The 14,953-nt window shown below is 55.2% G+C and overlaps 2 protein-coding genes across 2 annotated transcripts; one reads left to right on the top strand and one right to left on the bottom strand.

Moving 5' to 3' along the window:
* The first annotated feature begins 4,018 nt into the window (after positions 1–4,018).
* LOC138368843 (uncharacterized) lies at positions 4,019–9,607 on the top strand. Its single transcript, XM_069331554.1, has 3 exons — positions 4,019–4,373; positions 6,694–6,918; positions 9,228–9,607. Exons 1-3 carry the CDS (start codon positions 4,019–4,021, stop codon positions 9,605–9,607), a joined length of 960 nt encoding a protein of 319 aa, XP_069187655.1.
* Positions 9,608–10,925: 1,318 nt separating this feature from the next.
* On the bottom strand, positions 10,926–11,923 carry LOC138368833 (uncharacterized). Its single transcript, XM_069331543.1, has 2 exons — positions 11,701–11,923; positions 10,926–11,113 (listed from the first exon to the last, which is right to left on the bottom strand). Exons 1-2 carry the CDS (start codon positions 11,921–11,923, stop codon positions 10,926–10,928), a joined length of 411 nt encoding a protein of 136 aa, XP_069187644.1.
* Between the last annotated feature and the right edge of the window lie 3,030 nt (positions 11,924–14,953).

The raw sequence follows: 14,953 nt of genomic DNA, 5'->3' as shown, positions 1-14,953 counted from the left end.
CTCCAGCATCTGATAGTTCTCCCCCTACCAGCATCTGATAGTTCTCCCCCTCCAGCATCTGATAGTTCTCCCCCTCCAGCATATAATAGTCCACCTCTTCCTCCCCCTTCCCCTCCAGCATCTGATAGTCCTCCTCCTCCTCCAGCATCTGATAGTTCTCCTCCCCCTCCTCCTCCAGCATCTGATAGTCTTCCTCCTCATCCAGCATCTGTTAGTCCTCCTCCCCCTCCAGCATCTGATAGTCCTCTTCCTCCTCCAGCATCTGTTAGTCCTCCTCCCCCTCCAGCATCTGATAGTCCTCCTCCTCCTCCAGCATCTGATAGTCATCCCCTCCAGCATCCGATAGTCCTCCTCCTCCTCCAGCATCTGATAGTCCTTCTCCTCCACCAGCAATCTGATAGTCTTCCTCCTCCTCCAGCATCTGATAGTCCTCCTCCACCTCCCCCTCCAGCATTTGATAGTCCGCCTCCTCCTTCCCCTCCAGCATCTGATAGTCCTCCTCCCCCTCCAGCATCTGATAGTCCTCCTCCAGCATCTGATAGTCATCCTCCCTCTCCAGCATCTGATAGTCCTCCTCCCCCTCCAACATCTGATACTCCTCCTCCCCCTCCAGCATCTGATAGTCCTCCTCCCCCTCCAGCATCTGATAGTCCTTCTCCTCCTCCAGCATCTGAGAGTCCTTTTCCTCCTCCAGCATCTGATTGTTCTCCTCCCTCTCCAGCATCTGACAGTCCTCTCTCCTCCTCCAGCATCTGATAGTCCTCCTCCTTCTCCAGCATCTGATAGTCCTCCTCCCCCTCCAGCATCTGATTGTCCTCCTCCTCCAGCATCTGATAGTCCTCCTCCCTCTCCAGCATCTGTTAGTTTTCCTCCTCCTCCAGCATCTGATAGTCCTCCTCCCTATCCACCATCTGATAGTCCTCTTCCTCCAGCATCTGATAGTCCTCCTCCCCTCCAGCATCTGATAGTCCTCCTCCTCCTTCAGCATCTGATAGTCCTCCTCCTCCTCCAGCATCTGATAGTTCTCCTCCCCCTCCAGCATCTGATAGTCCTCCTCCTCCTCCAGCATCTGATAGTCCACCTCCCTCCAGCTTCTGATAGTCCTCCTCCCCCTCAAGCATCTGGTAGTCCTCCTCCCCCTCCAGCATCTGATAGTCCTCCTCCTCCTCCAGCATCTGATAGTCCTCCTCCCCCTCCTGCATCTGATAGTCCTAATCACCTTCCAGCATCTGATAGTCCTCCTCCCCCTCCAGCATCTGATAGTCCTCCTCCCCCTCCAGCATCTGATAGTCCTCCTCCTCCTCCAGCATATGATAGTCCTCCTCCTCCTCCAGCATCTGAAAGTCCTCCACCTCCTCCAGCATCTGATAGTCCTCCTCCCTCCAGCATCTGATAGTCCTCCTCTCTCCAGCATCTGATAGTCCTCCTCCTCCTCCAGCATCTGATAGTCCTCCTCCTCCTCCAGCATCTGATAGTCCTCCACCTCCTCCAGCATCTGATAGTCCTCCTCCCTCCAGCATCTGATAGTCCTCCTCCTCCAGCTTCTGATAGTCCTACTTCCCCTCCAGCATCTGATAGTCCTCCTCCCTCTCCAGCATCTGATAGTCCTCCTCCCCCTCCAGCATCTGATAGTCTTCCTCCTCCACCGGCATCTGATAGTCCTCCTCCCTCTCCAGCAACTGATAGTATTCCTCCCCCACCCCTCCAGCATCTGATAGTCCTACTCCTCCTCCAGCATCTGATAGTCCTCTTCTTTCTCCCCCTCCAGCATCTGATATTCCTCCTCCCTCTCCAGCATCTGATAGTCCTCCTCCCCCTCCAGTATCTGATAGTCCTCCTCCTCCACCAGCATCTGATAGTCCTCCTCCCTCTCCAGCATCTGATAGTCCTCCTCCCCCTCCAGTATCTGATAGTCCTCCTCCCCCTCCAGCATCTGATAGTCCCCCTCCTCCCCCTCCAGCATCTGATAGTACTCCACCTCCTCCAGCATCTGATAGTCCTCCTCCTCCTCCAGCTTCTGATAGTCCTCCTCCCTCCAGCATCTGATAGTCCTCCTCCCTCCAGCATCTGATAGTCCTCCTCCCCCTCCAGCATCTGATAGTCCTCCTCCCTCCAGCATCTGATAGTCTTCCTCCCTCCAGCATCTGATAGTCCTCCTCCCTCCAGCATCTGATAATCCTCCTCCTCCTCCAGCATCTGATAGTCCTCCTCCCTCCAGCTTCTGATAGTCCTCCTCCCCCTAAAGCATCTGATAGTCCTCCTCCCCCTCCAGCATCTGATAGTCCTCCTCCTCCTCCAGCATCTGATAGTCCTCCACCTCCTCCAGCATCTGATAGTCCTCCTCCCCCTCCAGCATCTGATAGTCCTCCACCTCCTCCAGCATCTGATAGTCCTCCTCCCTCCAGCATCTGATAGTCTTCCTCCTCCAGTTTCTGATAGTCCTACTTCCCCTCCAGCATCTGATAGTCCTCCTCCCCCTCCAGCATCTGATAGTCCTCCTCCCCCTCCAGCATCTGATAGTCCTCCTCCTCCTCCAGCATCTGATAGTCCTCCTCCTCCTCCAGCATCTGATAGTCCTCCTCCCCCTCCAGCATCTGATAGTCCTCCTCCCCCTCCAGCATCTGATAGTCCTCCTCTTTCTCCCCCTCCAGCATCTGATAGTCCTCCTCCCCCTCCAGCATCTGATAGTCCTCCTCCCCCTCCAGCATCTGCTAGTCCTCCTCCCCCTACAGCATCTGATAGTCCTCCTCCTTCAAGAGTATCTGATAGTTCTCCTCCCCCTCCAGCATCTGATAGTCCTCCTCCCCTCCAGCATCTGATAGTCCTCCTCCCCCTAGAGTATCTGATATTCCTCCTCCCCGCTCCAGCATCTGATAGTCCTCCTCCCCCTCCAGCATCTGATAGTCCTCCTCCCACTCCAGCATCTGATAGTCCTCCTCCTCCTCCAGCATCTGCTAGTCCTCCTCCAGCATCTGCTAGTCCTCCTCCCCCTCCAGCATCTGATAGTTCTCCTCCCCCTCCAGCATCTGATAGTCCTCCTCCCTCCAGCATCTGATAGTCCTCCTCCCTCCAGCATCTGATAATCCTCCTCCTCCTCCAGCATCTGATAGTCCTCCTCCCTCCAGCTTCTGATAGTCCTCCTCCCCCTAAAGCATCTGATAGTCCTCCTCCCCCTCCAGCATCTGATAGTCCTCCACCTCCTCCAGCATCTGAAAGTCCTCCACCTCCTCCAGCATCTGATAGTCCTCCTCCCCCTCCAGCATCTGATAGTCCTCCACCTCCTCCAGCATCTGATAGTCCTCCTCCCTCCAGCATCTGATAGTCTTCCTCCTCCTGTTTCTGATAGTCCTACTTCCCCTCCAGCATCTGATAGTCCTCCTCCCCCTCCAGCATCTGATAGTCCCCCTCCCCCTCCAGCATCTGATAGTCCTCCTCCTCATCCAGCATCTGATAGTCCTCCTCCTCATCCAGCATCTGATAGTCCTCCTCGCCCTCAAGCATCTGATAGTCCTCCTCCCCCTAGAGTATCTGATAGTCCTCCTCCCCCTCCAGCATCTGATAGTCCTCCTCCCCCTCCAGCATCTGATAGTCCTCCTCCTCCTCCAGCATCTGATAGTCCTCCTCCTCTTCCAGCATCTGATAGTCCTCCTTCCCCTCCAGCATCTGATAGTCCTCCTCTTTCTCCCCCTCCAGCATCTGATAGTCCTCCTCCCCCTCCAGCATCTGATAGTCCTCCTCCCCCTCCAGCATCTGATAGTCCTCCTCCCCCTCCAGCATCTGATAGTCCTCCTCCTTCAAGAGTATCTGATAGTTCTCCTCCCCCTCCAGCATCTGATAGTCCTCCTCCCCTCCAGCATCTGATAGTCCTCCTCCCCCTAGAGTATCTGATATTCCTCCTCCCCCCTCCAGCATCTGATAGTCCTCCTCCCCCTCCAGCATCTGATAGTCCTCCTCCCCCTCCAGCATCTGATAGTCCTCCTCCCTCCAGCATCTGATAGTCCTCCTCCCCCTCCAGCATATGATAGTCCTCCTCCTCCTCCTCCATCATCTGATAGTCCTCCTTCCTCCAGCATCTGATAGTCCTCCTTCTCCAGCTTCTGATAGTCCTCCTCTCCCTCCAGCATCTGATAGTCCTCCTCCCTCTCCAACATCTGATAGTCCTCCTCCCCCTCCAGCATCTGTTAGTCCTCCTCCCCCTCCAGCATCTTATAGTCCTCCTTCTCCTAGAGAATCTGATAGTTCTCCTCCCCCTCCAGCATCTGATAATCCTCCTCCCCCTCCTGCATCTGATAGTCCACCTTCCCCTAGAGTATCTGATATTCCTCCTCCTTCTCCAGCATCTGATAGTCCTCCTCCCCCTCCAGCATCTGATAGTCCTCCTCCCCCTCCAGCATCTGATAGTCCTCATCCCCCTCCAGCATCTGATAGTCCTCCTCCACCTCCAGCATCTGATATTCCTCCTCCTCCACCTGGAGCATGTGATAGTCCTCCTCCTCCTCCTCCAGCATCTGATAGTCCTCCTCCTCCAGCATCTGATAGTCCTCCTCCCTCTCCAGCATCTGATAGTCCTCCTCCCCCTTCAGCATCTGACAGTCTTCCTCCTCCACCGACATCTGATAGTCCTCCTCCCTCTCCAGCATCTGATAGTATTCCTCCCCCCCCCTCCAGCATCTGATAGTCCTCCTCCCCCTCTAGCATCTGATAGTCCTCTTCTTTCTCCCTCTCCAGCATCTGATAGTCCTCCTCCCCCTCCAGCATCTGATAGTCCTCCTCCCCCTCCTGCATCTGATAGTCCTCCTCCTTCAAGAGTATCTGATAGTTCTCCTCCCCCTCCAGCATCTGATAGTCCTCCTCCACCTCCAGCATCTGATATTCCTCCTCCTCCACCTGGAGCATCTGATAGTCCTCCTCCTCCTCCAGCATCTGATAGTCCTCCTCCTCAAGCATCTGATAGTCCTCCTCCCTCTCCAGCATCTGATAGTCCTCCTCCCCCTCCAGCATCTGATAGTCCTCCTCCCCCTCCAGCATCTGATAGTCCTCCTCCTCCACCGGCATCTGATAGTCCTCCTCCCTCTCCAGCATCTGATAGTATTCCTCCCCCCCCCCTCCAGCATCTGATAGTCCTCCTCCCCCCTCCAGCATCTGATAGTCCTCTTCTTTCTTCCTCTCCAGCATCTGATAGTCCTCCTCACCCTCCAGCATCTGCTAGTCCTCCTCCCCCTCCAGCATCTGATAGTCCTCCTCCTTCAAGAGTATCTGATAGTTCTCCTCCCCCTCCAGCATCTGATAGTCCTCCTCCCCCTCCAGCATCTGATAGTCCTCCTCCCCCTAGAGTATCTGATATTCCTCCTCCCCCTCCAGCATCTGATAGTCTTCCTCCCCCTCCAGCATCTGATAGTCCTCCTCCCCCTCCAGCATCTGATAGTCCTCCTCCTCCTCCAGCATCTGATAGTCCTCCTCCCCCTCCAGCATCTGATAGTCCTCCTCCTCCTCCAGCATCTGATAGTCCTCCTCCCTCCAGCATCTGATAGTCCTCCTCCTCCAGCTTCTGATAGTCCTCCTCCCCCTCCAGCATCTGATAGTCCTCCTCCCCCTCCAACATCTGATAGTCCTCCTCCCCCTCCAGCATCTGTTAGTCCTCCTCCCCCTCCAGCATCTGATAGTCCTCCTTCTCCTAGAGTATCTGATAGTTCTCCTCCCCCTCCAGCATCTGATAGTCCTCCTCCCCCTCCAGCATCTGATAGTCCTCCTCCCCCTAGAGTATCTGATATTCCTCCTCCCTCTCCAGCATCTGATAGTCCTCCTCCCCCTCCAGCATCTGATAGTCCTCCTCCCCCTCCAGCATCTGATAGTCCTCCTCCTTCTCCAGCATCTGATAGTCCTTCTCCCCCTCCAGCATCTGATAGTTCTCCTCCTCCTCCAGCAATTGATAGTCCTCCTCCCCCTCTAGCATCTGATAGTCCTCCTCCCCCTCCAGCATCTGATAGTCCTCCTCCCCCTCCAGCATCTGATAGTCCTCCTCCCCCTAGAGTATCTGATAGTCCTCCTCCCCCTCCAGCATCTGATTGTCTTCCTCCTCTTCCAGCTTCTGATAGTCCTCCTCCCCCTCCAGCATCTGATAGTCCTCCTCTCCCTCCAACATCTGATAGTCCTCCTCCCCCTCCAGCATCTGTTAGTCCTCCTCCCCCTCCAGCATCTGATAGTCCTCCTTCTCCTAGAGTATCTGATAGTTCTCCTCCCCCTCCAGCATCTGATAGTCCTCCTCCCCCTCCAGCATCTGATAGTCCTCCTCCCCCTAGAGTATCTGATATTCCTCCTCCCTCTCCAGCATCTGATATTCCTCCTCCCTCTCCAGCATCTGATAGTCCTCCTCCCCATCCAGCATCTGATAGTCCTCCTCCCCCCTCCAGCATCTGATAGTCCTCATCCCCCTCCAGCATCTGATAGTCCTCCTCCACCTCCAGCATCTGATATTCCTCCTCCTCCACCTGGAGCATCTGATAGTCCTCCTCCTCCTCCAGCATCTGATAGTCCTCCTCCCCCTCCAGCATCTGATAGTCTTCCTCCTCCACCGGCATCTGATAGTCCTCCTCCCTCTCCAGCATCTGATAGTATTCCTCCCCCCCCCTCCAGCATCTGATAGTCCTCCTCCCCCTCCAGCATCTGATAGTCCTCTTCTTTCTCCCTCTCCAGCATCTGATAGTCCTCCTCCCCCTCCAGCATCTGATAGTCCTCCTCCCCCTCCAGCATCTGATAGTCCTCCACCTTCAAGAGTATCTGATAGTTCTCCTCCCCCTCCAGCGTCTGATAGTCCTCCTCCCCCTCCAGCATCTGGTAGTCCTCCTCCCCTTAGAGTATCTGATATTCCTCCTCCCTCTCCAGCATCTGATAGTCCTCCTCCCCCTCCAGCATCTGATAGTCCTCCTCCTCCTCCAGCATCTGATAGTCCTCCTCCTCCAGCATCTTATAGTCCTCCTCCCTCTCCAGCATCTGATAGTCCTCCTCCCCCTCCAGCATCTGATAGTCCTCCTCCTCCACCGGCATCTGATAGTCCTCCTCCCTCTCCAGCATCTGATAGTATTCCTCCCCCCCTCCAGCATCTGATAGTCCTCTTCCCCCTCCAGCATCTGATAGTCCTCTTCTTTCTCCCTCTCCAGCATCTGATAGTCCTCCTCCCCCTCCAGCATCTGCTAGTTCTCCTCCCCCTCCAGCATCTGATAGTCCTCCTCCTTCAAGAGTATCTGATAGTTATCCTCCCCCTCCAGCATCTGATAGTCCTCCTCCCCCTCCAGCATCTGATAGTCCTCCTCCCCCTAGAGTATCTGATATTCCTCCTCCCCCACCAGCATCTGATAGTCTTCCTCCCCCTCCAGCATCTGATAGTCCTCCTCCCCCTCCAGCATCTGACAGTCCTCCTCCTCCAGCATCTGATAGTCCTCCTCCCCCTCCAGCATCTGATAGTCCTCCTCCTCCTCCAGCATCTGATAGTCCTCCTCCCTCCAGCATCTGATAGTCCTCCTCCCCCTCCAGCATCTGATAGTCCTCCTCCCCCTCCAACATCTGATAGTCCTCCTCCCCCTCCAGCATCTGTTAGTCCTCCTCCCCCTCCAGCATCTGATAGTCCTCCTTCTCCTAGAGTATCTGATAGTTCTCCCCTCCCTCCAGCATCTGATAGTCCTCCTCCCCCTCCAGCATCTGATAGTCCTCCTCCCCCTAGAGTATCTGATATTCCTCCTCCCTCTCCAGCATCTGATAGTCCTCCTCCCCCTCCAGCATCTGATAGTCCTCCTCCCCCTCCAGCATCTGATAGTCCTCCTCCCCCTCCAGCATCTGATATTCCTCCTCCTCCACCTCGAGCATCTGATAGTCCTCCTTCACCTCCAGCATCTGATAGTCCTTCTCCCCCTCCAGCATCTGATAGTTCTCCTCCTCCTCCAGCAATTGATAGTCCTCCTCCCCCTCCAGCATCTGATAGTCCTCCTCCCCCTCCAGCATCTGATAGTCCTCCTCCCCCTAGAGTATCTGATAGTCCTCCTCCCCCTCCAGCATCTGATAGTCCTCCTCTTCCTCCAGCATCTGATAGTACTCCTCCCCCTCCAGCATCTGAAAGTACTCCTCCCCCTCCAGCATCTGATTGTCCTCCTCCTCCTCCAGCATCTGATAGTCCTCCCCCTCCAGCATGTGATATTCCTCCTTCCCCTCCTGCATCTGATAGTCCTCCTCCGCCTCCAGCATCTGTTAGTCCTCCTCCTCCAGCATCTGATAGTCCTCCTCCCCCTCCAGCATCTGATAGTCCTCCTCCCCCTCCAGCATCTGATAGTCCTCCTCCTCCTCCAGCATCTGATAGTCCTCCTTCTCATCCAGCATCTGATAGTCCTCCTCCCCCTCCAGCATCTGATAGTCCTCCTCCTCCTCCAGCATCTGATAGTCCTCCTCCTCCTCCAGCATCTGATAGTCCTCCTCCCCCTCCAGCATCTGATAGTCCTCCTCCTGCATCTGATAGTCCTCCTCCTCCTCCAGCATCTGATAGTTCTCCTCCCTCTCCAGCATCTGTTAGTCCTCCTCCTCCTCCAGCATCTGATAGTCCTCCTCCTCCTCCAGCATCTGATAGTCTTCCCCCTCCAGCATGTGATAGTCCTCCTTCCCCTCCAGCATCTGATAGTCCTTCTCCTCCTCCAACATCTGATAGTCTTCCTCCTCCTCCATCATCTGATAGTCCTCCTCCACCTCCATCATCTGATAGTCCTCCTCCCCTCCAGCATCTGATAGTCCTCCTCCCCCTCCAGCATCTGATTGTCCTGATCCTCCTCCAGCATCTGATAGTCCTCCTCCCCCTCCAGCATCTGATAGTCCTCCTCCCCCACCCCCTCCAGTATCTGATAGTCCTCCTTCCCCTCCAGCATCTGATAGTCCTCCTCCAGCATCTGATAGTTCTCCCCCTCCAGCATCTGATAGTTCTCCCCCTCCAGCATCTGATAGTTCTCCCCCTCCAGCATATGATAGTCCACCTCTTCCTCCCACTCCCCCTCCAGCATCTGATAGTCCTCCTCCCTCTCCAGCATCCGATAGTCCTCCTCCTCCTCCAGCATCTGATAGTCCTCCTCCTCCACCGGCATCTGATAGTCCTCCTCCCTCTCCAGCATCTGATAGTCCTCCTCCCTCTCCAGCATCTGATAGTCCTTCTCCCCCTCCAGCATCTGATAGTCCTCTTCTTTCTCCCCCTCCAGCATCTGATAGTCCTCCTCAACCTCCAGCATCTGATTGTCCTCCTCCCCTTCCAGCATCTGCTAGTCCTACTCCCCCTCCAGCATCTGATAGTCCTCCTCCTTCAAGAGTATCTGATAGTTCTCCTCCCCCTCCAGCATCTGATAGTCCTCCTCCCCCTCCAGCATCTGATAGTCCTCCTCCCCCTAGAGTATCTGATATTCCTCATCCCCCTCCAGCATCTGATAGTCCTCCTCCCCCTCCAGCATCTGATATTCCTCCTCCTCCACCTCGAGCATCTGACAGTCCTCCTTCACCTCCAGCATCTGATAATCCTCCTCCCCCTCCAGCATCTGATAGTCCTCCTCCCCCTCCAGCATCTGTTAGTCCTCCTCCCTCTTAAGCATCTGATATTCCTCCTCCCCCTCCAGCAATTGATAGTCCTCCTCCCCCTCCAGCATCTGATAGTCCTCCTCCCTCTCCAGCATCTGATAGTCCTCCTCCCCCTAGAGTATCTGATAGTCCTCCTCCCCCTCCAGCATCTGATAGTCCTCCTCCCCCTAGAGTATCTGATAGTCCTCCTCTTCCTCCAGCATCTGATAGTACTCCTCCCCCTCCAGCATCTGAAAGTACTCCTCCCCCTCCAGCATCTGATTGTCCTCCTAATCCTCCAGCATCTGATAGTCCTCCCCCTCCAGCATGTGATATTCCTCCTTCCCCTCCTGCATCTGATAGTCCTCCTCTGCCTCCAGCATCTGTTAGACCTCCTCCTCCAGCATCTGATAGTCCTCCTCCCCCTCCAACATCTGATAGTCCTCCTCCCCCTCCAGCATCTGATAGTCCTCCTCCTCCTCCAGCATCTGATAGTCCTCCTCCTCCTCCAGCATCTGATAGTCCTCCTCCCCCTCCAGCATCTGATAGTCCTCCTCCTCCTCCAGCATCTGATAGTACTCCTCCTCCTCCAGCATCAGATAGTTCTCCTCCCTCTCCAGCATCTGTTAGTCCTCCTCCTCCTCCAGCATCTGATAGTCCTCCTCCTCCTCCAGCATCTGATAGTCCTCCCGCTCCAGCATGTGATAGTCCTCCTTCCCCTCCAGCATCTGATAGTCCTTCTCCTCCTCCAGCATCTGATAGTCTTCCTCCTCCTCCATCATCTGATAGTCCTCCTCCACCTCCATCATCTGATAGTCCTCCTCGCCTCCAGCATCTGATAGTCCTCCTCCCCCTCCAGCATATGATAGTCCTGATCCTCCTCCAGCATCTGATAGTCCTCCTCCCCCTCCAGCATCTGATAGTCCTCCTCCTCCTCCTCCAGCATCTGATAGTCCTCCTCCACCTCCCCCTCCAGCATCTGATAGTTCTCCTTCCCCTCCAGCATCTGATAGTCTTCCTCCCCCGCCAGCATCTGATAGTCCTCCTCACCCCTCCAGCATCTGATAGTCTTCCTCCCCCTCCAGCATCTGATAGTCCTCCTCCCCCACCCCCTCCAGTATCTGTTAGTCCTCCTTCCCCTCCAGCATCTGATAGTCCTCCTCCAGCATCTGATAGTTCTCCAACTCCAGCATCTGATAGTTCTCCCCCTCCAGCATCTGATAGTCCTCCTCCCCCTCCAGCATCTGATAGTCCTCCTCCTGCATCTGATAGTCCTCCTCCTCCTCCAGCATCTGATAGTCCTCCTCCTCCTCCAGCATCTGATAGTTCTCCTCCCTCTCCAACATCTGTTAGTCCTCCTCCTCCTCCTCCATCATCTGATAGTCCGCCTCCACCTCCATCATCTGATAGTCTTCCTCCTCCTCCATAATCTGATAGTCCTCCTCCACCTCCATCATCTGACAGTCCTCCTCCCTTCCAGCATCTGATAGTCCTCCTTCCCCTCCAGCATCTGATAGTCCTCCTCCTCCTCCAGCATCTGATAGTCCTCCTCCCCCTCCAGCATCTGATAGTCCTCCTCCTCCTCCTCCAGCATCTGATAGTCCTCCTCCACCTCCACCTCCAGCATCTGATAGTCCTCCTTCCCCTCCAGCATCTGATAGTCTTCCTCCCCCTCCAGCATCTGATAGTCCTCCTCCCCCTCCAGCATCTGATAGTCCTCCTCCTCCTCCTCCAGCATCTGATAGTCCTCCTCCCCCACCCCCTCCAGTATCTGATAGTCCTCCTTCCCCTCCAGCATCTGATAGTCCTCCTCCAGCATCTGATAGTTCTCCCCCTCCAGCATCTGATAGTTCTCCCCCTCCAGCATCTGATAGTTCTCCCCCTCCAGCATATAATAGTCCACCTCTTCCTCCCCCTCCCCCTCCAGCATTTGATAGTCCTCCACCTCCTCCAGCATCTGATAGTTCTCCTCCCCCTCCTCCTCCAGCATCTGATAGTCCTCCTCCTCATCCAGCATCTGTTAGTCCTCCCCCCCCCTCCAGCATCTGATAGTCCTCTTCCTCCTCCAGCATCTGTTAGTCCTCCTCCCCCTCCAGCATCTGATAGTCCTCCTCCTCCTCCAGCATCTGATAGTCATCCCCTCCAGCATCTGATAGTCCTCCTCCTCCTCCAGCATCTGATAGTCCTTCTCCTCCACCAGCATCTGATAGTCTTCCTCCTCCTCCAGCATCTGATAGTCCTCCTCCACCTCCCCCTCCAGCATTTGAAAGTCCGCCTCCTCCTTCCCCTCCAGCATCTGATAGTCCTCCTCCCCCTCCAGCATCTGATAGTCTTCCTCCTCCAGCATCTGATAGTCATCCTCCCTCTCCAGCATCTGATAGTCCTCCTCCCCCTCCAACATCTGATACTCCTCCTCCCCCTCCAGCATCTGATAGTCCTCCTCCCCCTCCAGCATCTGATAGTCCTTCTCCTCCTCCAGCATCTGAGAGTCCTTTTCCTCCTCCAGCATCTGATTGTTCTCCTCCCTCTCCAGCATCTGACAGTCCTCCTCCTCCTCCAGCATCTGATAGTCCTCCTCCTTCTCCAGCATCTGATAGTCCTCCTCCCCCTCCAGCATCTGATTGTCCTCCTCCTCCAGCATCTGATAGTCCTCCTCCCTCTCCAGCATCTGTTAGTTTTCCTCCTCCTCCAGCATCTGATAGTCCTCCTCCCTATCCAGCATCTGATAGTCCTCTTCCTCCAGCATCTGATAGTCCTCCTCCCCTCCAGCATCTGATAGTCCTCCTCCTCCTTCAGCATCTGATAGTCCTCCTCCTCCTCCAGCATCTGATAGTTCTCCTCCCCCTCCAGCATCTGATAGTCCTCCTCCTCCTCCAGCATCTGATAGTCCACCTCCCTCCAGCTTCTGATAGTCCTCCTCCCCCTCAAGCATCTGATAGTCCTCCTCCCCCTCCAGCATCTGATAGTCCTCCTCCTCCTCCAGCATCTGATAGTCCTCCTCCCCCTCCTGCATCTGATAGTCCTCCTCCCCCTCCAGCATCTGATAGTCCTCCTCCCTCTCCAGCATCTGATAGTCCTCCTCCCCCTAGAGTATCTGATAGTCCTCCTCCCCCTCCAGCATCTGATAGTCCTCCTCCCCCTAGAGTATCTGATAGTCCTCCTCTTCCTCCAGCATCTGATAGTACTCCTCCCCCTCCAGCATCTGAAAGTACTCCTCCCCCTCCAGCATCTGATTGTCCTCCTAATCCTCCAGCATCTGATAGTCCTCCCCCTCCAGCATGTGATATTCCTCCTTCCCCTCCTGCATCTGATAGTCCTCCTCTGCCTCCAGCATCTGTTAGACCTCCTCCTCCAGCATCTGATAGTCCTCCTCCCCCTCCAACATCTGATAGTCCTCCTCCCCCTCCAGCATCTGATAGTCCTCCTCCTCCTCCAGCATCTGATAGTCCTCCTCCTCCTCCAGCATCTGATAGTCCTCCTCCCCCTCCAGCATCTGATAGTCCTCCTCCTCCTCCAGCATCTGATAGTACTCCTCCTCCTCCAGCATCAGATAGTTCTCCTCCCTCTCCAGCATCTGTTAGTCCTCCTCCTCCTCCAGCATCTGATAGTCCTCCTCCTCCTCCAGCATCTGATAGTCCTCCCGCTCCAGCATGTGATAGTCCTCCTTCCCCTCCAGCATCTGATAGTCCTTCTCCTCCTCCAGCATCTGATAGTCTTCCTCCTCCTCCATCATCTGATAGTCCTCCTCCACCTCCATCATCTGATAGTCCTCCTCGCCTCCAGCATCTGATAGTCCTCCTCCCCCTCCAGCATATGATAGTCCTGATCCTCCTCCTGCATCTGATAGTCCTCCTCCCCCTCCAGCATCTGATAGTCCTCCTCCTCCTCCTCCAGCATCTGATAGTCCTCCTCCACCTCCCCTCCAGCATCTGATAGTTCTCCTTCCCCTCCAGCATCTGATAGTCTTCCTCCCCCTCCAGCATCTGATAGTCCTCCTCACCCCTCCAGCATCTGATAGTCTTCCTCCCCCTCCAGCATCTGATAGTCCTCCTCCCCCACCCCCTCCAGTATCTGTTAGTCCTCCTTCCCCTCCAGCATCTGATAGTCCTCCTCCAGCATCTGATAGTTCTCCAACTCCAGCATCTGATAGTTCTCCCCCTCCAGCATCTGATAGTCCTCCTCCCCCTCCAGCATCTGATAGTCCTCCTCCTGCATCTGATAGTCCTCCTCCTCCTCCAGCATCTGATAGTCCTCCTCCTCCTCCAGCATCTGATAGTTCTCCTCCCTCTCCAACATCTGTTAGTCCTCCTCCTCCTCCTCCATCATCTGATAGTCCGCCTCCACCTCCATCATCTGATAGTCTTCCTCCTCCTCCATAATCTGATAGTCCTCCTCCACCTCCATCATCTGACAGTCCTCCTCCCTTCCAGCATCTGATAGTCCTCCTTCCCCTCCAGCATCTGATAGTCCTCCTCCTCCTCCAGCATCTGATAGTCCTCCTCCCCCTCCAGCATCTGATAGTCCTCCTCCTCCTCCTCCAGCATCTGATAGTCCTCCTCCACCTCCACCTCCAGCATCTGATAGTCCTCCTTCCCCTCCAGCATCTGATAGTCTTCCTCCCCCTCCAGCATCTGATAGTCCTCCTCCCCCTCCAGCATCTGATAGTCCTCCTCCTCCTCCTCCAGCATCTGATAGTCCTCCTCCCCCACCCCCTCCAGTATCTGATAGTCCTCCTTCCCCTCCAGCATCTGATAGTCCTCCTCCAGCATCTGATAGTTCTCCCCCTCCAGCATCTGATAGTTCTCCCCCTCCAGCATCTGATAGTTCTCCCCCTCCAGCATATAATAGTCCACCTCTTCCTCCCCCTCCCCCTCCAGCATTTGATAGTCCTCCACCTCCTCCAGCATCTGATAGTTCTCCTCCCCCTCCTCCTCCAGCATCTGATAGTCCTCCTCCTCATCCAGCATCTGTTAGTCCTCCTCCCCCTCCAGCATCTGATAGTCCTCTTCCTCCTCCAGCATCTGTTAGTCCTCCTCCCCCTCCAGCATCTGATAGTCCTCCTCCTCCTCCAGCATCTGATAGTCATCCCCTCCAGCATCTGATAGTCCTCCTCCTCCTCCAGCATCTGATAGTCCTTCTCCTCCACCAGCATCTGATAGTCTTCCTCCTCCTCCAGCATCTGATAGTCCTCCTCCACCTCCCCCTCCAGCATTTGAAAGTCCGCCTCCTCCTTCCCCTCCAGCATCTGATAGTCCTCCTCCACCCTCCAGCATCTGATAGTCTTCCTCCTCCAGCATCTGATAGTCATCCTCCCTCTCCAGCATCTGATAGTCCTCCTCCCCCTCCAACATCTGATACTCCTCCTCCCCCTCCAGCA

This window comes from Procambarus clarkii, chromosome 3 (genome assembly GCF_040958095.1).
Source record: "Procambarus clarkii isolate CNS0578487 chromosome 3, FALCON_Pclarkii_2.0, whole genome shotgun sequence".
NCBI classification, from domain to species: domain Eukaryota; kingdom Metazoa; phylum Arthropoda; class Malacostraca; order Decapoda; family Cambaridae; genus Procambarus; species Procambarus clarkii.
The sequence above is the reverse complement of the archived record's forward strand: the minus strand, read 5'-3'. Positions and strand labels throughout refer to the sequence as shown.